Source organism: Emydura macquarii, unplaced genomic scaffold (genome assembly GCF_026122565.2).
Source record: "Emydura macquarii macquarii isolate MOO-44397 ecotype Brisbane River unplaced genomic scaffold, CSIRO-AGI_Emac_v2 contig_71, whole genome shotgun sequence".
In the NCBI taxonomy this organism is placed as follows: Eukaryota; Metazoa; Chordata; order Testudines; family Chelidae; genus Emydura; species Emydura macquarii.
The window spans coordinates 12,838,174-12,864,693 of record NW_027130208.1 but is presented as its reverse complement, the minus strand read 5'-3'; the positions used below and the strand labels follow the sequence as shown (position 1 = coordinate 12,864,693).

Sequence of the window (26,520 nt, the reverse complement as noted above, 5' to 3'; positions counted from 1 at the left end):
CTCTCACTCGTTTCCTTCTCTACCAGCTCAGATGTTGTGCTATGTTAATCAGATGTTAATCAGACTGTTGTAGCTGGCTGCTTGAAATGGATAAAACTTGTAGGTATTATATTTTGTAATGAAGTTTCTTTATTAATCTGTACTTTATTATTTTATAGTATAAGAATATAATTATTAATATAATTTTTGGCAAATGGGGCAGCCATATACCAGTATATGAACATACACATATGTGCATGTGTGTATTTGGGAGTGAGTGGGGCATTATCCCAGTAAATAGCTGCCCAAATCCAGGTACCATTATTTTGATTATACATGTCTTAGGGGGAGACAACCATTTATTTCAGGGGGTCATACTCAATAGATAAGTATTTTATATTCTCAGATGTTATGGTAAAAATTATAGCCACACACCTGCCTTTAAATCTCAGTTCATGTTGCAAATACAGCCACAGGAAAACATCACTTTTTTCTTCCATTTGGCTAAGAGTCAAGCCCTAATGTTTACTTCACAATGCTTTGTGTTTTGTCCCAGAATAACGCAGTTACTGGCATAACATTTCATTTGAACTGCACTGGGTTACCAAAGGACACCTCCTGCACATTAAAAAAAATAAAATATTCCTGCTTTCATGACCATTTGTTGCATGTGTTACAAACTTCTTCAAGGTGTGAAAGACAAAATTCTATCTATTGCCCTCCGTTGAGCAGAAGCAGATATCCGGGCCTTGCAGTTTGGCTTCCTGGTGGAGAAGAAATCAATGATGTAGAGTCTGGGTATATTCTTAGTGCAACTTGGTATATTCTTGGTGCAACTTCTTTATTTTATACTAGATACGTCAGTCCTTGAACAGTTGTGTCACAAACAGCACACAGGCAATTCATTTTCACACATCTCACTTCAAACACCAGTGCCTGGCTCCCAGTGGGAAACTCTGCCACAAGAAGAAACTACATAACAAAACTAACAATGATACAATAATTTTTTCCAAGACAGAACAGTGTTTGCACACACAAAAAAAGAACATACAGGACAATGTAACAGTGCCATCTGCTGACATAACGTATCTAATTACAGCTGCATATAGTCTTTCATTTTCAGGGACAAGATTTTCAAAAGTTATTATAATTCTTAATGCCTCACTTTTTGGATGCCGAACTGGAAGTTCCAAGGAGGAACTCGATTTTCAGAGGGTGACTGATCTGCCCTTTCTAAAACCCAGATCCCTGTGTAGCTAGTCACCCAAGATCACCAGTCACTTTTGAAAGTCTTGCCATAGTACGCACATCATGGAATATGCTGAAAATGTCCAGCAGAAATTCAGTGTTGTCAATGTCTGAAGGTAAAGTTAGTGAATGAGGCCCTCAATTCAGCAACCCGAGACAGCAGAGGATGAAGAAAAGCTTTCCAAAAATAAAAAACAGAGTTTTCATATTAGTTAAAAAATTTCCACTTATTTTCTCTATCTGTGACTCCCTCCGTGATGCAGACAGAGAACTGAATGCCACTAACTATTTATTTTCTAAACAAAACTATCACTGGGGATGGTACCTGGATTTGGGCAGCTATTTACTGGGATAATACCCCCACTCACTCCCAAACACACACATGCCAAAGCGTAGGTCATAGCACAACCTGTGGCTGTCACAACTCACTTTGTCTGGTTTCAACCCAGTGTATTTTGGACTTGCACAAAAAGGTAAGGAGTGTGGGATCAGGCCTTCCACGTCAAGTTAATTTCTGCCTGTGTATGGAAATCGAGGGAAATACCATCACATATGAAAGAAATAGAGAGAGAGAACGTTTGGTTCAGCGTAGTTTAGGAGCGGACAATTTGTTGACAGTGTATAGCAGCTGGGCCAGGTGGCAGTACATAGAGCATCATGGGGAGTGCCCTATACCCAGTGATGTCAAAGCACTTTAGAAATGTTTTATTAAGACAGCCTTTCACCAACCTTGTGACAGGGAACTATCCTTATCCTGATTTCGCAGCTAATTAATCTCAGACACACAAAGGTTACACGATAGGCCCAAACTCATACAACAATCAGCAGCAGATATGGAAATAGACTTCAGGAGCTCTGCTTCCTAGTCTGATGCACTCACCAATAGGCCCACTGGCCTACAAATTACCTGGCTGGTCATGGGCTACTGTTTAGAAACAAGGGCAGCTAGACTGTCCCAATACCTTGTTCAAGGACCAAACTGTCAGTTAAATCTAACCTATGTCAATAGAAACCCAAATGTGGCATCAGTGAATTCTCAATGGGCAAATGTCCATATGGCAAAATTATCACCACAACTCACAGCTTTAGTCTCAGAGAAAGTGCCAGGTACTGATGAAAATAGAAACCAAACTACCTGCCATGGAATGATATAAACTTTCACCACGCATCCTCAGAGATGCTAGCACTACTCTCACCTGAACAAGGAATCCCTCCTGGACAAGGTGAGGAACATTTGCGGGCAGCATGGAAGACGTTTACAACATCACTACCCACGATGTGCTTGTTCTGTGGATAAAGAGCCCAGTTTTGTAAGGTTATGGGCACCTTCTATGTGCGGCTTATCGTCCTCAACTCCAGGATCATGCCCAAAGAGAAGACCTCAATCTCCAAAGCTGAATCTCCAGCACTTTTCAGCAGCACTAAAGCTAACATTTTCAAAGGTAATCACTGGTTCTGGATAACCAGATGACTTAGTGTTGAGGTCTCAAGTTCAGCACACAAAAGCAGAGGTAACTTTTGAAAATTTGGGCCCAATTTAAATAATTAAACGCTTTAATTCATTTCATTAAACGATTAAAGGTCAATCAGAATTTTGACATTTTCTTCACCCTTTATGTGCAGATAAGGGGGGAAGAGAAGTATGGAATTTGAGTAGACTAGGCCCAATCTGGTGAAATGTTTTACATTGTGGAAGAGTTCATATAAGTTTACATCCAAGTTATAGCACATTAGAGAATTTACACAAACTCAGCTACTGTCCTCTGGGATTTGCAAGATGCCAAAAGAGATGAAGTCAGCTAAGGAAAAAAAGTGTTTCTGGCTCTGATTTGTGACTATTCATATAAGAAGTATTTCCAAAACCGAGTCTTATGAATTCTTCTGCTGGGGGCAGGCACAGCATGTGCAGCATTCTATTAAACACAACTTTGAATTTTTAGAGCCTGAATTATAAAACGTGCACACTAAAACTTCACAGAATCAGACTGGAAACAAAGTTGGACTAGCAATCAAAACTAAATTCAGCCTATAGTATGTCTGCTTTATAGGACAATGAGCGTTGTGATAGCACTCAAGACCAGGACTCCAAAAACCTGAGTTCTCTTCCCTACTTGGCCACTAATTGTCCATTTGACTTTGAGCAAGTCACCAAACCACTCTGCTTCACTTTTAATAAAATGAGGTGGGTTGTTTTCATTGTAAAGTACTTTGAGTTCTTATAACATTATACAAATATACATAATTCTTGTATTAAAATACACCTTATTCCTATACCCTGTTGACCATTTACCCTACTCCTGCACCCAAAACAGAAAACAAAACATATCTTTCTAAAAGGACTAAACGCCAAGAATTGAAAGAAGGCCAACCAAATGAAATCCTCCAAAACAAACCTCTTTTAAAAAGAGTTCCATGCCCAGAAGAGACTAATTTGTTTTCTGGTGAAAGTGATAGTCTCTTCTCAAATTACTTAGGAATCCTGCAAGATACTGATTAATGTTTCCTTATAACATTGACAGATCTTGAGACAGCAAACTTTTATTTTGATAGCTGAGCTTTTATTCTATTACTGATAACTTCCTGGCACTGATGTGAGAAAAAAGTTGAAGGATCAATGCAGAATCATGTGCAGAATAAAAAATTGTCAGGATCATCCCTTCTTCATGCGTTGCTGAAAATCTCCAATTCCCATTCCTGACTAATAGTACAATATGAAGCATTATTAAAAAGCATCACTAACGTTGCTCCACTTTCACAAATTTTTACTCCACAACAATCACAAACTTTCCTTGTGTAAATCACCTCATAATGTGACTCAAAAGCTAACACAAAGATACACAAAGAGAGATAAACCTATATGCTCATATGCTACAAGTACCAACATGTAAAATAATTTTCATATTTCAAAGTTTCTTTTCAATTTTTTAAAAATTATTAAATTTAAGAGTGGGTTTAGAGTTCATAAAAGTGAGACACTAAAAGCACTAGGTTTGGCTGAAACTATGTATTATTTGCATTGCATAAATAATAAATTGGGATCTGAGCTCAGTTGTGCTAGACACTGTATACATATATAAAGAAAAGATGGGCCCTTCTCCAAGCCATAATGGGGCCTACCATCCTGACTTCAATACAGTTAAACTATGGATGAATTTGGCCCAGTGCTGGTAGCTACCATGGTAGCTATTCTACCCAGCTCTGCCGATGCCCTTTAGTCATACCTGCAACACCACTCCCTGCTATTCCCATCCATGCTAATCCTGAGTAGAGAAGATCAATCATTTTGAAATATACCAGATGGTTTGGTTATCTGGACAATTTGTGTCTAGCCTTAAATCATTATGGTCACTTTCTATTGTAACCTAAGCCAGGATATTAATTCGCGCCTCCATTGTTGAGATGCGAACAAATCATTATACCAATCTCTCTTCATATTTTAGTAGTAAATACAGTAATAATAATACCCAGCTCTTACCTAACGCTTTTCATTAGATCCGTAACTTTGATGTTAGAAAGAAACTTCCTGCTAATCTGATTTCAGACTCACTGTTTTCAAATTTCACTGTGTACAATTTTCAGCACTGAAAAATTCTTGCCACTGCTGTACATTTTACACCCTCATATTGCTCCCTTTGTCTTACCAGCAAAGACAGAGACATTCAGTTGCATTTTCAATCTGTGTAATAGCTAGACTTGGATCTCCATTCTCCTTCGATAACATGTATAGAGGGGAGTTAGATTGCTCCCCACACTTTGACAGCCATTGACTTTATGACAAGCTTCCCCTTCCTTGAAGACAGGGCTGCACATTGAGGGAGGGACTGTTCTCTGTGGTGTCCTTTCCCATTAGAACATCAGGGAAATAGCAACATAAGATAATGGTGACCCTGGCTGCAATTTCTCCCTCCCTGTGGAATTCATGCTGCCATGGCAGGGATGATTCCAGGCCATAGTGCAGAGTCCCTGCTCCCTCCCCGCGCCAGATCTGTCAGATTCCTGTACAGGTGATGTGTTTGGAGGTCCATTCCCTGCCTGCTCTAGAAAGGGACAAACCCTACCCCACTGAGTGGATGAGTAGGAAGACATGCTAGGAGTTGAAACTCACATGGTTTGACTAGCCCCGGTGACGAGGTTTTCTTCCCACATTGGGGTGTCCTGGGATCGTAGGAATTTTAAGCCCTGGCAGCACAGCTATCACGTTTAGTTTTATAAGAATCAAACCAGTCAAAGGAAGAAACATACAAACTCACTGAGTCAGATCTTGAGCGGGTGTAAATTGACGTGACTCCACTAAATCCACAAAACTACTCAAATTTACACTACTAAGAATCTGGCCTACTGCATCCAATTAGAAAGGGACTCTTCTTTTTATTCTTACATTGCAGACACTGGTGCTAGCAGTACAAATCATTAACCATCAGAGCTTACTGATGCAGGAAAGGTTAGTCAGCTCTAACCCCACAGCTGTTCCAACCCCACAGCTACCTCCAACTGACTTAATCTGTCAAACACATCTGTGGCCTTCCTCCCATGATGTCATTGCCGGAATTACTGGATTTGAAGATTCTCTCATATGCTACAACTTACAAACATTTTCGTTTCCCTAAGTCAGAGTCAGAGCATAAGATGAGCTCGCTTTCTATTATTGATAGCTGAGGAAAGGGGATAAGACGACAAACCAAATGTATCCCCGTTATTGAAAATCTGTATACACACTCAGCATGCTGATAATCTTCAATTAATAGACTCTTGTTGCTCTTTACAGGTCTTCCCTAGCTATGTAATTAAAACAGCTTCCATCTGGCCATGTGCAAAGTAACTTGTTCTTGATATTTTGCATGTGCGCACACACACGCGCACTCAGATGTAGACGTAAGTAGGCATCAGCTACATATCAGAAAAACACTATCTGTGCTATGAGAATGCTTTCATTTTAACAATAGTGAACTTTCATTTTTATTCAGAAAACTGCAAAATATTGTAACCTTTCTGTAATGGATCATGTTAAACTAAATTGGAACAAGTTGATGAAAAAGAGTTAATTAACCTGCTTTCATCTCATTGAGCATTTGTGTTTAACCCACAGGTCATCTCCTTTTTGAACTGCTGCATGGATTTGATCTTCAATGACAGGCAAATCAACTGAATCATCTATTGACAGCGAAATTAAGTGAGAACTCTTGAACCTCATCCTTTCTGTGTGAGGATAAGTAAATTCCTAAAATGGAAGGCATGAACCTTTTCATGAATTATTCTAAACCTCTTTTTTTTATGGTAGGAATTCTTACTCTTAACATGTGAGTTGTGTAAATTTGTTAGCTGTACCTTGTGGACTTCAGCTGAAAATTCAGGGGGACATACAGAAAAACTTCTCCCTTTTTACAGAAATGTAGAAATATAGCTGACCTCTTTTAAAAAGTCATTTTCCCCACACGTTTTACATACCGAACACAAATATTTAGAAACACAAGACTGTTGCTCCTGTCTCAACATTTTTATTTATCTGTGCAATTATCTGGTTTAAAACCACTAAGTGACTGAAAGAGTAAATGGGGGAGGAAAACCCTTCTGAATTTAACATTTAATAGAAGAAACAAAGCACCCAGCTTTCTCTAAATCAGAACTGGATAGGCAAAATAAGAAATCGAACTGAAAAACGTAGCTCAAAGGGAGTCAATATATTTTTATTTCTGCTGTTAAAAACACAACGTTAATAACGCTAGAGATAAGTCCAAAACTGGCAAGAGAGGTAGGTCAGAGATCTATGCTTTTTAATATCTAGCTTTTCTTCAGTAAGACTTTTATCACATTAATGGCTAAATCATACTGCTTGCAAAACAGACAAAATGAGGCAATTAGTAAGGCCTGTGACAGCCATGGAGAATGAAATGCACAAGGTTTTCAATGCAAGCCAGATGGATATCTTCAATATATTTCTTATTATCTGCTTGTGGTAATATGTTCAATTAAACTGAATCAGTACTCCAGAAGACCATTTGAATTCCCTGAAAAAATTAATTGTCTGCTACAAGTTTAATGAAGCTAAACAGTCATATTATGTTTACAAGCTTTATTTGTTATTATCAGTGTTTACAAGGAAAAAAAAGTAATCTATTTTATTTGAGCAGCGTTTCCTAAGTGCAAAATACTTCAATTCAGCTGCATGAATGTGTTCTATTCACTGTTTCAATCCTCTACTTTACCTCTACTTTACACTTCAGTTCAGCTGCATGAGTGTGTTCTATTCACTGTTTCAATCCTCTAGGTATCTGAGCTGAACTTAAATGTAAAAAGGGCAAGAAACAAGATTTTTTTTCTCAAAACACTTGCTGTTCAGCAATGATCATAAATTAAAGGATTGCAATTTTAGAACAATATACAGTTAACCAATTATGGGACTGAACCAACTCCCCTGAAGTCAATGGAAATACATGGTGGTAGTTGGATGGAGCCCTAAAAGAGAGCAATGTTCAGTAAGCCATCAAATTTGCCATAATCTTGATAAAATATTATGGAAAGTTACTGACCTTTATCTAGTACAACACAGTGTTAATGGTCCAGGGCTGTACTGCTTGACATGTTGGCATTAAGAAAACCAAAAGCAAAAGACATTCTAATAAGAACTATGAGGAGGATAAAACTATACATTCCATGGTGCACACACTTTTTATACTCTATGGGTCACATCTGCAGCAACTCTCCTTAACAGTGTCTGCAAAATTTGAGGGGGAGGGGAACATAGTACAAAGGTTATAGCATGGATCCTGGGTTCTATCCTGGTTCTGCCATGTGACCTTCGACAATTTGCAATTTCTGTGCTTTACTCATCTGAAAAATGGATTTACTGAAATAAAGCAATTTATTTTACCTCAAAGAAGTGTTGTCTGAGCCTTAATCAATGTTTCCAAAGTACTTATTTAATCCTCAGGGAAAAGGAGATGTCTGAGTGCTAAGTATAATTAAATGCAGGTGTTGCATGCATCAAATGCATGCCCCCACAAATTTTGATTTCTGAAGATGATTTCTAAATATTTGGCCTTACAAGTACGATTTGGAATGAAAATTATTTGTGTTTCACAATGACAATCCCAAAGCGGTCTACAAATGTAGCTACTCTTCAGACTAGGCTCAATGAACCTGTTCAACTATTTAGGAGGAGAGGTGAAGAATAACTTACCCCAATTAAAACTATAGGGGGAAATTTAGACAGGCATCACACTGGAATTCTGCTTGAAATTGTAATACTACTCTTGCAAAAAAAAAAAAAAAATGCCATTGGATTTTTAATTGCCAGAAATAAACAGTCAGTAACTTGATTTAATGTGCCATCTGAAAAAAGGCACTTTTTGAAGTACCATGCTCCTGAACAGTGTGCTATGACATTGACAGAGGTAACAGCAACACCACACGTCAACAACACACCTTTCACTTCCATCCAAGTACTGACCAGACTTAGCTTAGAACAGTAGTTTTCAACCTGTGGTCACGGATCCCTGGAGAGCCACTGATTATGTCTAAGGCAGTGGTTCCCAACCTTTTTGGCTCGAGGGCCAGAGATATCATTTATACAACTCCTCGCTGATCTCCCATCTCCCTGGCTGCAGCAGGGAAACAGCATGTGTCCTGTAGCCCCATGCATTCCATCTGGGTCCCTAGGTAGTGGCTCTCTTCTGCAGCCAGGGGGATGGGAGATCAGTGCTCCCGTCTCTCTGGCTCCAGCAGGGACTCCAGTGCCAAAGGACCCAGGCAGAGCGCTTTGCTCTCCACTGGAGCTGTGGAAGGGGAGCACTGATCTCCCCTCCCTATGGCTCCAACAAGGACCTCAACGCTTAGGGACCTAGGCAGAGTGCTTTGCCATGCTCCCTGCTACAGCCAGTGGGAGGGGAGCGCTGATCTCGGCTGCAGCAAGGAGCAGTTTTTTAGCCACGTGGAAACACGCTCTGCCTGGGTCCTTAGGCAGTGGCTCCTTTCTGCAGCCAGCAGGAGGAGAGCCACAGGCCAATCTGAAAGCCCCCATGGGCCACTTTTGGCCCCTGGGCCACAGGTTGGGAACCACTGGTCTAAGGGGTCCGTGAAAGGTTGTCGTTAGCATAGCACAGTGGTTTTCAACTTGTAGTCTGTGGCTCACTGAGGGTCTGCGGACTAAGATTTCCAAAGGGGTCTGCACCTCTCCTCAACATTTTTTAGGGGTCTGCTTATGAAAAAAAGGTTGAAACCCCTGGCTTAGAAGATCCATCAGCACTACAGCCACAGGGGGTATGGCTACAACAGTTTGGGAAAGTGACAAAGAAGGATCAGTGAAATGAATAGAATTTAAAAACTATTCTTTCATTCAATGATTGCTTTGGATCATATTTGATCCTTCGAGAAGACACTTGATTGTATCCTAGAAAGTAATTGGTGCCATTGGAAACAGTCCAATTAGGGCAGAATGTATTCATTTGCAATTTTAAGGCCAAACATTATTTCTTTTGTTAATTGCTAAAATGTAGCGTTTGTTACGGATTTCTAACCGTTTGTGAGTCAGAAGTCAGGAAACATTTTTCAGTACTTACACATATTGCTTAGTTTCTACAGAATACCTCGACACTATAACAGTTTTCTTTAAAGAAAGTGCTAAAGAAATGCACTGAGGTGGTATCTTTACTGAAAACCAGAGTTGGAATCAGTTTTATTCTCTTACTCCAAAACTAAAGAAAAAAACCAAAAACAAACCAAAACCATGAATAAATCACTGGTAAAATGTCTCCATGTCACCTGCATTTTTTCCCCATTGAATTTTTATCTATAAAAATCTGGCTTCGGTGAAGCATGAGATCAATAACGTTTTTTTTTTTTTAAAAATATTATTAATCCAAAATTGGGATTTCTCTACCGAAGTTTTTTCTTTAAGCTAGTATTGCCTTTTATGGAATGCTCACATCTTTCATGTAGGTAATGTAATGTAATGAGTCCCGATAAAAAATGGTCTCTCATTACTTAACGAAATATTTTAAAATTGTTTTCCCCCCCTCTCTTGACCTTTTCAAAGTTCTTGATGATGGGTAACTGGATAATTTTGGCTTTGATACTAGCTGACCACACACAGTGTGCCATCAAATATATTTACAAAAAGCCAAGCCATGGGCAGCCCAAATCACCTCTCTTTGATTGCTGGTCTATGGAAGCTATACCTTTTCTAAAAGGGTAAATCCCCTTCTATTTCAACATCAGGATGCCACTGAAACATGCTCTCTTCTCAAGGGCAGAGTCAGTGATAGCTATCAGGGCTCCTGGAACTCAAAGACTGACCATACTAACTTTCACATTCAAAGCAGACTTCCTGGCTGGTGCTAGGATGAACATTTTTTGGAGTTTAAAATTGGATGGTGTTCATCAGTCAGCTGGGAAAGAAATGCAAAGAAACTGCATGCCACAAAGCACCACCACTTCAAAACAGATCTCAGAGAAAAGAAAAAAGCTGCAATTTTTTATACTGATCTGGTGAAAGACTGTGTCATAACTCGCAGAACATCTGTGAAGAGGATGCTAAGCTTCTAAAATCTTATTCCGATTTCATTAGACTAAAAAATTTTGGGGAAAAATGCAAAGAGACATATGACCAGTGATTTAGAATTCTTAAGTCAAATATTGTGGCTAATGCTATGCAGACAGTGATGACATGATTAGAGGCAGTAAAGTATTCGATGCAAATCCTTTCCTAGGGAATATTTTCTTGATGAAGTTCTCCCCAGGTAAAAAAGCAATTGATATAGATGTGTCCCAGGAAGTACCTCAATCATAATTGGAAACAATAGCTGGTGCAATGTATGGTGATAAAATTACTTAGAGAAGTTAAGATGTCTTCAAGTCACCAGAAGCTGATGAAATACATCCTAAAACACTCAAGCATTACTGAGGTGATATCTGAGCCATTAGCGATTATCTTGAAAAAAGTTATGGAAGGCAGGAGAGATTCCAGAGGACTGGAAAAGGACAAATATAGTGCCAATCTAGAAAAAGGGAAATAAGGACAACCTGGGGAATTACAGACTAATCAAATTAACTTCAGTACCCAGAAAGATAATGCAGCAAATAATTAATCACTCAATTGCAAACACCTAGTAGATAATAAGGTGATAAGTAAAAGTCAGCATGGATTCGTCAAGAACAAATCATGTCAAACCAACCTGATAGCTTTCTTTGACAGGGTAACAAACCTTGTGGATGGGGGGAAGTGGTAGATATGGCATATCTTAACTTTAGTAAGGCTTTTGATACTGTCTTCCATGACCTTCTCATAAGCAAACTAGGAAAATACAACATATATGGAGCTACTATAAGGTGGATGCAAAACTGGTTGGAAAACCATTCCCAGAGAGAAGTTACCAGTGGTTCACAGTCAAATTGTGACATATCGAAAGAACATATTGAATGGGGTTCCACTGTTCTGTTCAATATCTTCAACAATGATTTTGATAATGGCATAGAGAGTACACTTATAAAGTTTATGGATGATACCGAGCTGGGAGGGGTTGCAAGTGCTTTGGACGATAAGATTAAAAATTCAAAATGAGCTGGACAAACTGGAGAAATAGTTTGAAATTCAATAAGGACAAATGCAAACTACTCCACTTAGAAAGGAACAATCAGTTGCACACATACAAAATGGGAAATCACCCCCTAAGAAAGAGTACAGCAAAAAGGTATCTGGAGGTCCTAGTGGATCACAAGCTAAATATGAGTCAACAGTGTAACACTATTGCAAAAAAATCAAACATCATTCTGGAATGCATTAGCAGGAGTGTTGTAAGTAAGACACGAGAAGTAATTCTTCCGCTCTACTCTATGCTGATTAGGCCTCAGCTGGAGAATTACATCCAGTTCTGGGTGCCACATTTCAGGAAAGATGTGGACAAATTGGAGTAAGTCCAGAGAAGAGCAACACAAATGATTAAACATCTAGAAAACGTGACCTATGGGGGAAGATACAATTTTTTCTATGTGTTTAGTCGAGAAGACAAGACTGAGGGGAGACATGAGAACAGTTTTCAAGTACATAAAAGGTGGTTACAAGGAGGAGGGAGAAAAATTGTTTTCCTTAACCTTTGAGGAAAGGACAAGAAGCAATGGACTTAAATTGCAGCAAGGACCGTTTAGATTGGATATTAGGAAAATTTTCCTAACTGTCAGGGTAGTTAAGCCGTGGAATAAATTGCCTATGGAGGCTGTGGAATATCCATCACTGGAGATTTTTAAGAGCAGATTAGCTAATACTTGATCCTGTCATAAGTGCATGGGACTGGACTAGATGACCTTGCGAAGTCCCTTCCAGTCCTATGATTCTACGAAAATGCATGTGCAGTCAGTGATGGGGGGGGGGGGGGGGAAGGGGGGGGGAAGGGTTACAGAAAGACATCCCAAACACTTGCAGAAAGTCTGCAGCCATTTGTACATCCATAAGGCACAGAAATGTTGTAGTTAAAGCCCAATCAACGAAATAATATACCCTGAAAATGGTGTTCACTGCACTAAACTTAATAAATTGAAAATCTTGGTAGGGGCATGTGGATATGACCCAAGCAAAGCCATGTATATTTTTAACCAAAATGTGCTAAAGGACTAAGTTGCTGAATGCAACACATTTGTGTTGGTATAGTCAGCATTAATGTTTGAGAAATATATCAGTCATGCACAGGCCAAGCATTTGCTGATCTCAGTAGGACCATATGGTCATACTATTAAATTTAAATTTTACACCGGAGAGCCCAAAGAATCATTATACCTAAGCACATGCTCTATTTGGCAAATTCAGCCTCCATTGCATTGTACAAGCAAGGGTTTCTATGGCTATGGAAATAAATGACAAAATATAAGGCACAAATATAAGCAGATATGCAGACATGCTGAGGACTGAGACTTTTGTAACTAACATTCAAGCATCTTCAGTTATGGACCTGGAATCAGTTATTAAACTGGGGTTATCTGTATATCCAGTAGACAACATGAAACCTGACACTCCAAGCATCATCTCACCATAAGAAGCGTTGCAATGCAAGAGAGATGAGACCTATGAAGGAATTGCATGAGACTGAAAACTCCATTGCAATGTAATGCAGAAGAGGTTCTTTCTTATAAGCAGCCTTAGTGGTATGTCTGAATCCACAAAAAAGCTCTGTTTGTACTGGAAGTAAACTAATTGGAACATTGTTTGATGGAAATGGGATCAAACCAGCCCAATTGTCAATAAAAAACATGAAACAACCACATAAAGGAGCAGAGTCACATCACGTTCTTGTAGTTAACTGCTGTAGCTGGCGAAGTTTGCACCAAACTGTTTGAAATTAGTGCATCATTATGGCCAAACTAAAACAAGTCAATGAATTCCATTTAGGATAAAGAACACTGCTTTCTGTAATATGGTGGGCCGTTTCACAACCCAAGCCGGTTCAGTGTTTTCCTGCTTTTTTATTTGAAAAGTCGGCCCAGCAAGCAGATGCCTCTATGAATAGCCTTGGTGCAGCAGAACCACAAAAAGGCTGACTGCTCTTGAATGATACAAAGTGACTCAGACCGACCTGACAAGCATTATGCACAAGTAGAAAAGAAGCTATAATCAGCTCCATTTGAATATAGGAATGGCCATACTGGGTCAGACCAATGGTCCATCTAGCCCTGTATCCTGTCTTCTGACAATGGCCAATGCCAGGTGCCTCAGAGGGAACGAACAGAGCAGGTAATCATCAAGTGACCAATCCCCTGTCGCTCATTCCCAACTTCTGGTAAATAGAGGCTAGGGACACTTCAGAGCATGGTTTAGCTGACTAATAGCCATCAATGGACCTATCCTCCATGAATGGATCTAGTTTTTTTTGAACCACATTATAGTTTTGGCCTTCACAATGTCCTCTGGCAAAGAGTTCCACAGGTTAACTGTGCATTGTAAGAAGAAATATTTCCTTTTGTTTATTTTAAACCTGCTGCTTATTAATATTATTGGTGAACCCTAGTTCTTGTGCAATGAGAACAAGTAAATAATGCTTTCTTATTGACCTCTATCATTCCCCCCCCCAGTTGTCTCTTTTCCAAACTGAAAAGTCCAAGTCTTATTAATCTATTCTCATCATGTAAGCTGTTCCATACCCCTAATAATTTTTGTTGACCTTTACTGTATTTTTTCCAATTCCAATATATCCTTTTCGAGATGGGGAGACCAGATATGCATGCAGTATTCAAGATATGGGCATGCCATGGATGTATAAAGAGGCAATATGATATTTTCTGTGTTATTTAATTGTAAGTTTCATGATTATTACCTGCCCAATCACCCTATGACAGAAAAATTAAACCACTTTCAGAACACAACTTCTTTATGCAATATTGGACAGATGGCCAGGCATTAGAAAACAATGTTTATCTAGTGTGGCAAAGTTTCTGAACAACATAGCTAAGTTCTTTTCATCTCTGTTTTGGATGGCGTAATCTTTTTCATTTTTGAATGTGAGAAAATAGTTATTTCACATCCACTAAAACAAGATACAGTAGTTCAAATTCACACTGGTCCTATGGGTATAACACAAAATAATTAGGCTGAGACATATTCTCTTGGTCTGGCACATGATGCAGAGGAGAAAAGTTCTGGAATAGCCTTCCAAGAGGAGCAGTGGGGGCAAAAACCTACCTGACTTCAAAACTGAGCTCGATAAATGTATGGAGGGGATGGTATGATGGGACAGCCTCATTTGGCGATTGACTGATCTTTGACTACTGGTGGTAGATATGCCAATGGTCTGTGAAAGGATGTTAGATGGGGTGGGTTCTGAGATATTACAGAGAATTCTTTCTTGGGTGTCTGGCTGGTGAGTCTTGCCCACATGCTCAGGGTTTAACTGATTGCTATATTTGGGGTCGGGAAGGAATTTTCCCCCAGGGCAGATTGGCAAAGGGTTTTTTGCCTTCCTCTGTAACATAGGGCATGGCTCACTTGCTGGTGGATTCTCTGTACCTTAAAGTCTTTAAACCATGATTTGAGGAGTTTAATAACTCAGTCATAGGTTAGAGGTTTATTACAGGAGTGGGTGGTGATGTTCTGTGGCCTGTGTTGTGCAGGAGGTCAGACTAGATGATCATATTGGTCTCTTCTGACCTTAGAGTGTATGAGATGACCACTTATTTCAAAGTGTCCAAACAAAAGGTGTATGAGAAATACAAAAAAGCCACAGATTGCAAAATAATGTCTGCAAGGCCATTCCAGACCATGGATGTGGTTTATGTGGGACAATAAAACCTGTATCAATATGTTAATACAATATTCTTTGAACTACAAACCTGAACATTATCAGAAGTATTATAATAAACCATGAATTGACAGATCCCTGAAAAGATCTCCAACAATGGAGGTAAATGTTCCTCAGAGGAATTTGCTGAATTTTGCCAAACCACAGGATTTTAAACACAGCTCATTAAGTCTATGTATCCACGAAGCAATGTTCTTGCTGGGGGTGGGGGAAGAGAATCCAAATCCAAGCTGTTGGAGAAAGCTGAGTCTGTTAGCAAAGACCCATATCTCAGTCTGTCCCGTTGTGAGAATACACCTACTGGCAACCTCTTTGCTCATTACTCCTACGTAGAAGCAAAGAGCTGAAAACCAAAGCAGCCAAACTGAGATGCATACAAGCTAGTCTGAGACAGAAACAAAAATCAAAGTAAATATCTGTTTAAATCTGTTAAGCCACTCACTGGTTTGAGCACTGACATGATGGTAGCTGGAAACCTACTCCCAGAATGAAACAGGTAAATAATGTAATCAGAACCTGTCCTTGCCCTGGCTGCATGTAAGTACCGGAACCATTGTTATAATTGGCTCTGGAAAGCAGAAAAGTCATGGATTCTACAAAACATACTGACTATCCCTATCTGCTGTAGTGTAGGACATCAGAAAGTGATAAGGCCACTGCCACCAGACTGTTATTTCCAAACCCCAAAGACTCTCTCTTGTCTTGAACCTCATGTAGCTATTTACACCAGGGCAAAGTGGATGCAAATCATTACCATTTGGAATCTGTAGTGTTTTACGTACAATTTGTACTATACAAGGCGCAGTGCAGTGAGTAACCTGACCCTATCTCCCCAATGCAATCAGAGTTTATGAACCACTAGAGCAACAATACCTGCAGCATCACTATTTCCTGTTAGAATACTGCGAAGCCTATACTGTGAAGCCATCCACTGCCAAACCTGGCCAAACAACTAAACCAAAAGCGTTTCAGACTTAGAAGCTATTTTATATGACATAGAGGACTGTTGCCACAAAACATTAAGCAGTCTCAGGTATATACTGCATCTGTTTACACAGTTTGAGTATTAGGAACTGACATGATCGTTCCATTTCTCTAAAGCCACAAGACTAAATCATATTAAGAGGATCATATATGTCAAAGTAATTTTGCCACAAACTCACATAAGTATTTAGCGTATCTCACAGGCACCAAGTTGTATTGGAAGGATTATCTTATTTTGGGAAGGGAGCAGTAGCAATGTCATTTGCATTAATGTCGTTAGCTTGTTTACACAGCTCCCTCCTGAAACACTGCCTGCCAGAGAAATTTCATTTGTGTATTAGTTATTGCTATCAGAGTGAGAATGGAACCGTTGGTAATACAGCAGTTCTACAAGCAAATTGTATCTGACTTACACAAGACACAAACCAACGCATCAGGGAAGATGAAGGACTCTGGTCCTCCAGTGCAAGGCTCAGCAGAACAATTCCAGCAGGCTGTTTGCACCCACTGTGGGAATGGGGAATTGAAAGAGGCAGAAGACAGGCGTCAGGAGTGGCAGTTGTGGTGCGCAGGGAAGCTACCTATTTAAAAATAAGTTGCTACTGTAGTAACTAGAGAAGCTCCCTTTCCCAGAGTCTGTCTATACTTAATGTATTCAGATCTGCCATTAAAATCTGAATCAGTCTTCCAGCTCAGAGTCGCCTTATGTGATTACATTAAATACAAATAAGCCAGCATTCTACAGTATATGTATAATACTATTTACACTATTTGTCATGTAAACACTCTAGTACTAAGTCTTTTTTATGTCATGGAAGAATTGGAACATTTAGCCTCAGGTATAGTAAAAATGGAAAAATGACTGAAAATTAATATGTTTATGCTGCACATAAACACAATCTGTGTTTTACATATCTCCTGATAACATTTGCTGAATTGTTCCCGATCCTTATAGATGCAATCCCCGCTTTTTAATGTAAAGGTCAAACCATACATGCAAGGGTTGAAAGAATTTGGGTGTCAAAGGCTGGGGCAGTTCTCATTTAGAACTAACTAACAGAACAAACCAAAAATATATTCTGATTGGTTTGGAAAACCACTGAAGTTCAGAATTTCTGACAATGGCATGTTAATAAAAGCCCTATGGGCACCTGTCAGAATGTTATATTTTTAAAACATCTACTCACGCATAATACGAATATCTATTCAGCTCTCTCTGGTTGTTTGCCAGAGATTTATTTTAAGCCTCCCTGTATCTGGTGTAACAGATATTATCTTTTCTTTCCTCACCCTCCAAGTCCTCCATCCTTTCTCACCCTGAATGTGACTCTGTTGGCATCTCTTGTCAAATTTGGCTGGGGAGGGGGAAAGAGGGAAACAGGATTAAAAAAAAAAAAAAAGAGGAACACTTATTGTTAATAGAAGAGCACAGAAATATTAGAAAAGATGTCTTCTGATGTATGACCTTCACAGTTTTTTAATCAATGACATATGATGAGATCAAAAGAATAAAAACATATCTTAAGGTCAGAGAACACATCAGCTGATAAATTAGTCCTTTTGTAGACCACAAAATTGAATGAAGATATGGCATTCAGAAATATCCCACCCCGCCACTATTACACGTGTTATTTAAGGCATAGAAACTCAGACATTTCAATGTAAAAATACAATACTTTACACAGTCATTTAGAAGTCAGAGCAGTTTTATGTGCCTTTATACTTTTTGTGGGATAGATTCTAAAACTGTGTTGTTCACTGTTAATATCGATGTCTCAGACCTCAGGGTATGTTCTTTGCTTCACGCACACGTGTAGGTCCCATTAATGTTAATGGGATCAAGTTACTACTGAGCATTGAAGATGAAAAAATAGTTCTTGGTAACCTCTTATAACCTTAACACAAAGTAAAGTGATACTTAAATCATGTGACCAATAAACAATGACCAGATGCAATATATACCGTTGCACTGAGTAGCAAACAGACTGCCTTTAGTGATGATAATAAGGAAGAATTAGATAAGTCTTAAATTACAAAGTTACCACTTTTCAACAGCACCAGCTAAACAGAGTAATATTTTTAAATATTGGCCTTTTATAGATGTATAGAAAGGGCCTGATGTGGGAATGTGCTGATCACCTGTCTTCAACAGGAGATGTGGATGTCAGCATTTCTGAAAATCAGACCAGGTATCAATTACATTTAAACTAAAGACCCAGGGACTGGTTCTCTTCTTTCTTATTCTGGTTTTGCACCTGTGTAACCCTCTTGAGCATGCTACCCAGCACAGACAGACATGTGCTGGCTCTGCTAAAAATAGCAGTATGACCATGGCAGCGTGGGCTATCTTATGTACCTAGGAGGTTGGGTGGATTTGAACTTGGGTGGTTAGCTGCTGCAGTCACACTGCTAGTTTTAGCGTACTAGCTCGTATCTGTCTACCCAGTTGAGGTGTAGGCATACTTTAAGGGACAAATTCTGCCTTCATTTACACCTATGTAACCTCTCATTGAGTCAAATTTGTCCTCAGACACAGAGCCCTTAATTATTATTATTTAAAACATTATTTTACAGTTCGCACAAAGGTGAGGAAAATGTGCTTCTATATCTATATAGGTTCTAACACCACACTTATTACCTGGGCATCTTCTAGTAGTTCATTGAACAACGTGACTGATGTCAGTCATGGATTGTTCTCTCATCTGCTTCCCTGGGGGTGAAGCATGTACAGGGCAGAGTCTAGTTTTGTTAGGGGTTTTGTTTGTTTTTGATAAATATACATGTTGCTCTGTTTATTGTTATGAGATAGGTGAACCTTGTGATGGTGTGAAATCACCCTTCAAGTAACATAACTGTAAACATAAGCCAGCTGTGTAAGATAGAAGATGTGCGTGAACCCACCGAGGAGCTTTTGGCCGAGTATTGTTTTGGGTGGGGATGTATGGAGGAGGGGTAAAAAGATATCACACAGATACTGAGAAGAGATAAGAACAGAGACAGAAGAGGCAAGGCAAGAAAGCCGAGCAGGAGCCTGTAAGCGCAGTGACCATGGAAAAAGCTAGAATCTGGTGTTGGCTATGGAGACTTAACACTGTAAACTAGGACACTGCTCCTTTTGTTCTTGGTTCCTTCTGCGTTCAGAGACACAGGACGTTGTACATTCCTTATAAATAACCTAAACTGAATCAAAGAAAATATCAGACTCCATACATTTCTACTTCCAACTGGAACACCTTTAGGGCCCTGAAATTTGACCAGCCTCAAAAGGGGCAACGTTATTTCAGAGAAGGCAAAGACACAGAAATGGACCTTGCACTTGGAGCAGAAGTAATGAGGTGTATGATGGTCCTTTGTTCCTGGGAGAGTTCATTCTGCAATCTTGGATTGGTCCCCAAGAAAATTATGTGTCCCATGACCTGAGTAAGCTTTAGGTAAGTGTTGTTCTCACACATATCCACCACTGCACTTAAAGCTTGACAAATGTCTCAAGCACAGCCCTGGCCCTTTCCTGACCTGAGATTGACTACTGTGGCTAGTTGTGCCAAACTGAACGGTGGTTTTTTGATGTGCACAAATGAGGACTGACACATCGGGATTCACACTCGTTTGGTGCTTCCATCTTCAAGCTCTGAGCCCACGGTCAATTTCACTGCTGACATAAGTGAGTGCAACTTCACCATAGTCCATGGAAGGTCCATTGCACCACCCAGTCACTTCTATATGACATTCCTAGGCAATTTGCTTTCTTGTATAACATAATGGGTTTAAGAGCTGCATTCTTCCATGTCAATAAGGTCAATTGTTACATTCAGTTGCTCATATGTTCCATCCAATGTATTTATATTAGTACCTTAATTTCCGAAGGGTTCACAAATTAGATTTTTCTCTAAGGAGAAATTATTGAGATCCAAATCTACAAGAGGCAGAGCACTCTCAGATCCTATTAAAATCAGTGGGAGCAGAAGTCAATTAGGGCTATCTCCTGTGCCCACTGAAGCCCAACGTTCCCACTGACCTCAAAGGTGTGGCACAAAGCCTTTCACCCCTTACAGGAGGTGCTCAGAATCCTTAGTGTTAGGAAAGACCTTTTGCAGTGATCCTCTTTTCAGGAGCTCCCAGAATTTCATTCACACTTATTTATTATGCCTCTGCTTGAGGGAAACAGATTAAAACAGCCAGAGTCATCTTAAACACAGACCTACTGCTAACCTTAGGGACTCCCCTATTCCTGTTCAAAGAGACTAATATATGCTTAGGCACATGCCGTACAAGCTACACAAATGGGAAGTGACTATGTTAAGTTGAATTAATTCTAAAACATAATATAATCCCCCTATAGCCTTCATTTTCAAATAAAACGTGCACAAGGCTACATGTACAAAAGAGAAGAAATATGCATTATACAGGTGTATTTGCCCAACACTGTCCTACAGTAAGGCCTGACCCTTCAATTCCTACACATGTACCAGCCTCATCAACAGGAGTTCTGCCAGGAAAAGGACGGTGGAATTTTGAGATGGTATTGCGAAAGTGACAGGATGTTATACTGCGCATTCAGAGGTCCCAAGGGGATCGAGTGGGGGGAATCAAGCACAAAACACAGAAGGCCAGAACTTCAGTTGATGTTATTCCATGAAGCTCTGTTGACTTCACTGGAGCTATGTTGATTTACTCCAACTGAGAATTGCCCCAATATGCTTAAAACTTTTCTAATATAAAGAGCAGCATGTAAAATTAGAGCAAGAGAGAAGATCTAATCATATAAGTGAGACAGTTCCAACCTTTAGACACCCACACACACCCAATATCTTAGGAGAGATTTTGCTTCAGAACATGCTGGTGCTGCATCTCATACACAAACACACAGGTCTGAAGCAGGTTAAACGCCATGGGGGATCACTGTATTTCTCAGGGCCAGCTGTCCTGAGATTGATTGTTTAAACTCACTCTGATTATAAAAGCACCCATTTAAACTTGCATTAAAAGTATTTTTAAGTAGTCTCTGTATACTATAGAAATAATTGATAGGGACAGGCTCTAAACCAATACTGTCCATCAATGCCAATATATGGGAGTATTAACTGACAGCATTAGAGCTCTATGATTGATTACAAAATAATAAATCAATCTCTCCTGATTTGTTATCCAATATAGCATTTTCCACAAATAAGAGAGAGATGGAAAGTGTTTATCAGTGTAATAATCTATATGTCTGTTGCCTATAATAATTCAGCAGACACAACTTCTCATAAGCAATGCATAACTTTAAAACGTTTGTCAGTGTCACTCACTACATTTAAGAAGTTTGAATTTAAATCCTTTTGTCAAACATTTTATGTTTACTTTTTTAAAAAGAAATTTGTTCAGACAATTTCAGGGCATACACTTGGGATTCATGGGATGTACAAGGAATATCACCCCATGGCAGAAATCAATAGTATTGATTGTATTTTAGAAACTAAAGCATTGTATTGCAAGGGCAAAAGTTGCACATTATTTTGTAGACCTGCATGCATTAAGAGTTTAGCCAGACTTTTAAAAGGATTAGACATGTATAGGAATAACAAAACATCTGCAGATGCATTAGATCAGATAAACATTTGTAAAGGGACTTATGCCATATGCCAATGTGTGAAGTGTAAGTAATGCAATGGAACACACTGACTGATGATATTTCAAGTGATTCCATCATGATTGGTGAATCTCAACACGGTTTCTTGTCAATTCTGCCAATTAGTAGGCTTTTTAAAAAACACATGATTCAAATAATATGCCGTTCTATTTAAGTTATGAATCTGGGGGGAGGGGGCACATCTTGGGATTGAGCTTTTCTGGTATATCTTTATTGCCATTTGGATTTCCTCCATATGCTATGGTGCAACACAGAGCTAAACAGAGTGGGCCAAATTTATCCCAAGTGTAAACGATGACCATCAACTAAGCACTGTGATGTCTACAGAGTTCCACCTGGGATGAATTTAACTTTCTAGACCTGATTTGTCTCTTGCAACAGTTTGACACTAGTGCAATTCCATGGCTGTCAGGGGGGTGCTGTCTGATTTAAACCAGTATAACTGAATCAGGCTCCCTGCCATGATTAATTGGTAGGTTGCAAATTTTTACATACTTTCATGCACTGTTGTCATCCACCACAACTTTGGGCTAAATTATCATTCATTAATTGGAGGTTATTAAGAATAGATTGGGCGAACATCTGTCAGGGATGGGCTAAGGATACTTGGTCCTGCCTCAGTGCAGCGGGCTGGACTAGATGACCTCTTCAGGTCCCTTCCAGCGCTACATTTCTATGTCTCTAACCTAACCACTAACTGCCTAGGGTAAGAAATTTCATCCAGGGGTATTCTGACTTTAACGGCTTTAAAGTTAAGCATGTGTTTAAAAACTTTGCTGGATCGGGGCCATAATGCATAATTGTTCATAACTGGGCATTAGGGAAGCAACTTCTTCTGAAGTGTCTAGTGCTGGTGACCGTCAGACACAGGATAGTGGATTTAATGGACCATTAGTCTGATCCAGAAATTCTTATATTCCTATTTCATTCAGTTTAATCTTATTTATATTACAAAACATAGTACCAACTTGCTATAAACATTATTATTCAATACATCAAATAGGTTTTACTGTTAACATATCTTTGGCCTCAGTGGTACTTAAAGGCATTAGGTAAGCTTTGATAAATGAGAATCAGCAACCTCTGTGTACTCCATATAGCCTTAGAGCAAAAGGGGGCTGTATGGCAACAGCTCCCATTGACTTCAGTGGGAGCTGCTGGGATTCAGTGCCACTCAGGATCAGAGAAATTAAAAAGCATGGAACATGTGTGGCTTTTTCTTTCTCTGTTAGAGATTAAGACAGAAGTATCAGCGATGTGTCATAAGGGCTATTATTACCTTTCACCACCAAGCTTCCAGTGCTGCTAGCAGTCCCAAAATGGTTTGTTGCTATACAGGAATAACTTCCAGCATCGGCTTTAGTGACATTGACAATTCGAAGGCTTCCATCGTCCAATATATTGATTCTGGAAAGACAATCAGGTATGAAAGTTGTTTTTTTATTTTTAAAGATAGCATAACATTATTTTGAGTCTGTATCAATTATTTACATTTTGAACAGTACACAGTTACAGAGGGAGTTCAATTGACAGAAACCTCTTACGGCCCAATTCAGAAATACTGCATGCATCATTTACCTGAGTTTTCTGTGTCTTTATGTGAGGGCAACTTTAATTTACACACTAGCAGCATGTGCAGGTTTTACGTGAATCTGCACTTTGATATTCATTGCTCATCAGGACACCTCTTGCTACATGCAGTGCACATGCTACACCTAAAGATCTAGAGATTCTTATTTATTACTGTAAAACCATTATTACAAAATTTGACTTGCTTTCATTGGTTGTTCTGTAAGACACTTTCTTGCTTCTAAAATAAAGGCACAACATTTACCAAAATCAGGGTGCATTTTCTGCTTATGGAACACCTCCACCTGGGTGTTTTAACTGCACTGTCATTCCATGGCATGTCGGAGAGCACTTGCCTGTACAATCCTGGTTTGGAAAATCCTGTAAAGTTTCTTTCCTTCACCAAAGAATTCCTGCAACACGCAGCGTTATACCTTGCTTGCAGAGCCAGGGGCAGCTGGAGAACTAAATGTTAACATATAGCATGGGGGAATAGATCCTTGGCCCATTCTCTTCTATACTTTATATTAGGTTTAGGCCAGGACTGGCTTTAAGGGCTTGTTCATCTTACCGGGTCATTTTACTTTTGTCTGTGCTAATCATGTTCGTTTTCACTACTGCAACTCTCAATAAGGACACAGAGTACCTCCATTCCTATTGCTAAAATTCCTTGCTTCACAGGCTGTGTGTATAAATGGGAGCACCAAAAAATGTTGAGGACGTCAATCGCTATTCCATTAGAGTGGCAGGTATTTGAGCCTGGTTTATACCTGATTCAACATGCTAAAGCCCAGTCACTGACTGGGTGGCAACTCTGCCTAAACTTAGCACCTTCTCATGTGCTGTGAGTTTATCACAACCCAGCTTCCATTAAAGCTATTTACTTTTCCACTGAGCGCCTTACTTATGGGAAATCTGGCATCTGCTCTCCTGTGATAATGCTCACGTATTCCTCATTAAAGCTTATTTAGTTTCCCTTTGTGCCGTTAACTCTCCTGACACCCGGCATCCACACTCACGTTATGGAGCTGACATCTTATCCACTCAAGCATAGCCAGCTTTCCATGGTGTGGCAAATCTGTCAAGACCCAGCAAATGCTGGGCTTGGGGGTCGCAGAGAGTTTCCCTTTCTCTGAACCCTTTTCAGGGAAAATCTCGCACTGACACTATTGATTCTCTTTAGCAACATGTTGCCTTTCCCTTTCTCTATTTGTTCAGAAACCTCAGGAATAGTCTCCACATTGTGAGAGCCAGTGGAATAGAACAGGTGTTCTCAGAGCTGAGTTAACTTTTTCCACGTACAACGTATGATCAGAGAACTAGGAAATGTAGGGCAGGAAGGGACCTCAAGAGGTCATATAGGTCAGCCCCCTGTGCTGAGCCAAGAACAAGTAAATCTAGATCACCCCTGATAGGTGCTTGTTTAACTGTTCTTAAAAACCTCAAAGGATGGGGATTCCATAACCTCCTTGGGAAGATTAAATATACTTATAGTTAGAAAGTTTTTCCTAATGTAAAGCATGAAGGATTTTTCCCTAAGGATCAGGCAGCACAGACAATACTGAAGAGGTTTTATTGACACACACAAATAACCATAGCTTTGGGGAAGCCCAAGCAGCAGTTTTGTACTGGCTACTGGTGCTTCATTTTGCTATCAGATACAACAGACTTATATAGGATCACACTTACATAGTGATTGTTGTTATTATTTACAGGTACCACACAATTTATGACCTCAGGAAGGGCAAATACTGTTCCCAGAGTCTATATGATTTATGACCTCAGAATAGGTAAATACCATTCCCGGATGCCACATAGTGGGGGCTCCTGATGCCAGGAAGTCTAGGACCCCGGGCAGGCATTTGACCTAGGGCATCCTATCAATATTTTCCTGATTCCACAGTTACATAGTATATTTTAAATTCCATATCTATCCACTTGTAAATACATTCAAACTACTAGGGTTATACTTGGTGGGGGGTATAGGATGAAAGGGGAAAGTGGGGGGGAGTCTTCACGGATAGATGGTAAACAGACAAAAATACAAAAGGCAGTTGTGTGGCTCTTATAGATCTTAAGATTACTAAGACAAGAAATTGTCTTAAGCCTAACACTAATATCCAACCTAAATCTCCCTAGCTGAAAACTAAGCCAATTCCTTCTTGTCCTATCTTTTGTGGACATAAAGAACAACTGATCACTCTTCTCTTTGTTTGAAGACTTAGTTCCTTCCTCAGTTTTCTTTTCTCAAAACACACCCAATAGAATCAGTTTTTTTTAAACCTTCCTTATAGGTCAGCTTTTCTAAACCTTTTATCATTTTTGTTGCTCTTCTCTGTACTCTCTCCAATTTGTCCACATCTTTCTTAAAGTGTGGCAACCCAAACGGAACAATACTCCAGCTGAGGCCTCACCAGTTCTGAGTAGAGTGGGACAATTAGCTCTGATATCTTACATACATACTCCAGTTAATACACCCCAGAATGAAATTAACCTTTTTAGTGACTGCATCACATTATTGACTCATGTTCCATTTGTGATCCACCTACAGCCCCCAGGAAATGGAGCACCAGAACGAGGGGTTGGCATTGAGGGAGCTGAATGTAGCCAGCAAAACTAGATATGAAAAGTAAAGAAAAGAACAGAGCTGCACATGTTCAAAGAAAAAGAGAGCACCATTTCAGTCATCGTCTAACCTTCTGTCATGCTACCTACAAATGTGAGTTTCTTGCCATTTATTATCATATGTTCCTATTCATCTGCCCCTTTCCAGGTAAAACCCATTGGGAAATATTTCTTCCAGGGCCTCAAGATGAGGTCAAGAGCCTGTCT

At 39.5% G+C, this 26,520-nt stretch overlaps 1 protein-coding gene across 1 annotated transcript in view; it reads right to left on the bottom strand.

Annotated features, from left to right (window-relative positions):
- Window positions 1–26,520, bottom strand: part of CNTN4 (contactin 4) — a 353,853-nt gene that overhangs the window by 75,121 nt on the left and 252,212 nt on the right. The window contains exon 12 of the mRNA XM_067542713.1: window positions 23,399–23,526. Within this exon, the coding sequence (XP_067398814.1) occupies window positions 23,399–23,526 (128 nt within the window). The remainder of the gene's footprint in view (window positions 1–23,398; window positions 23,527–26,520) is intronic.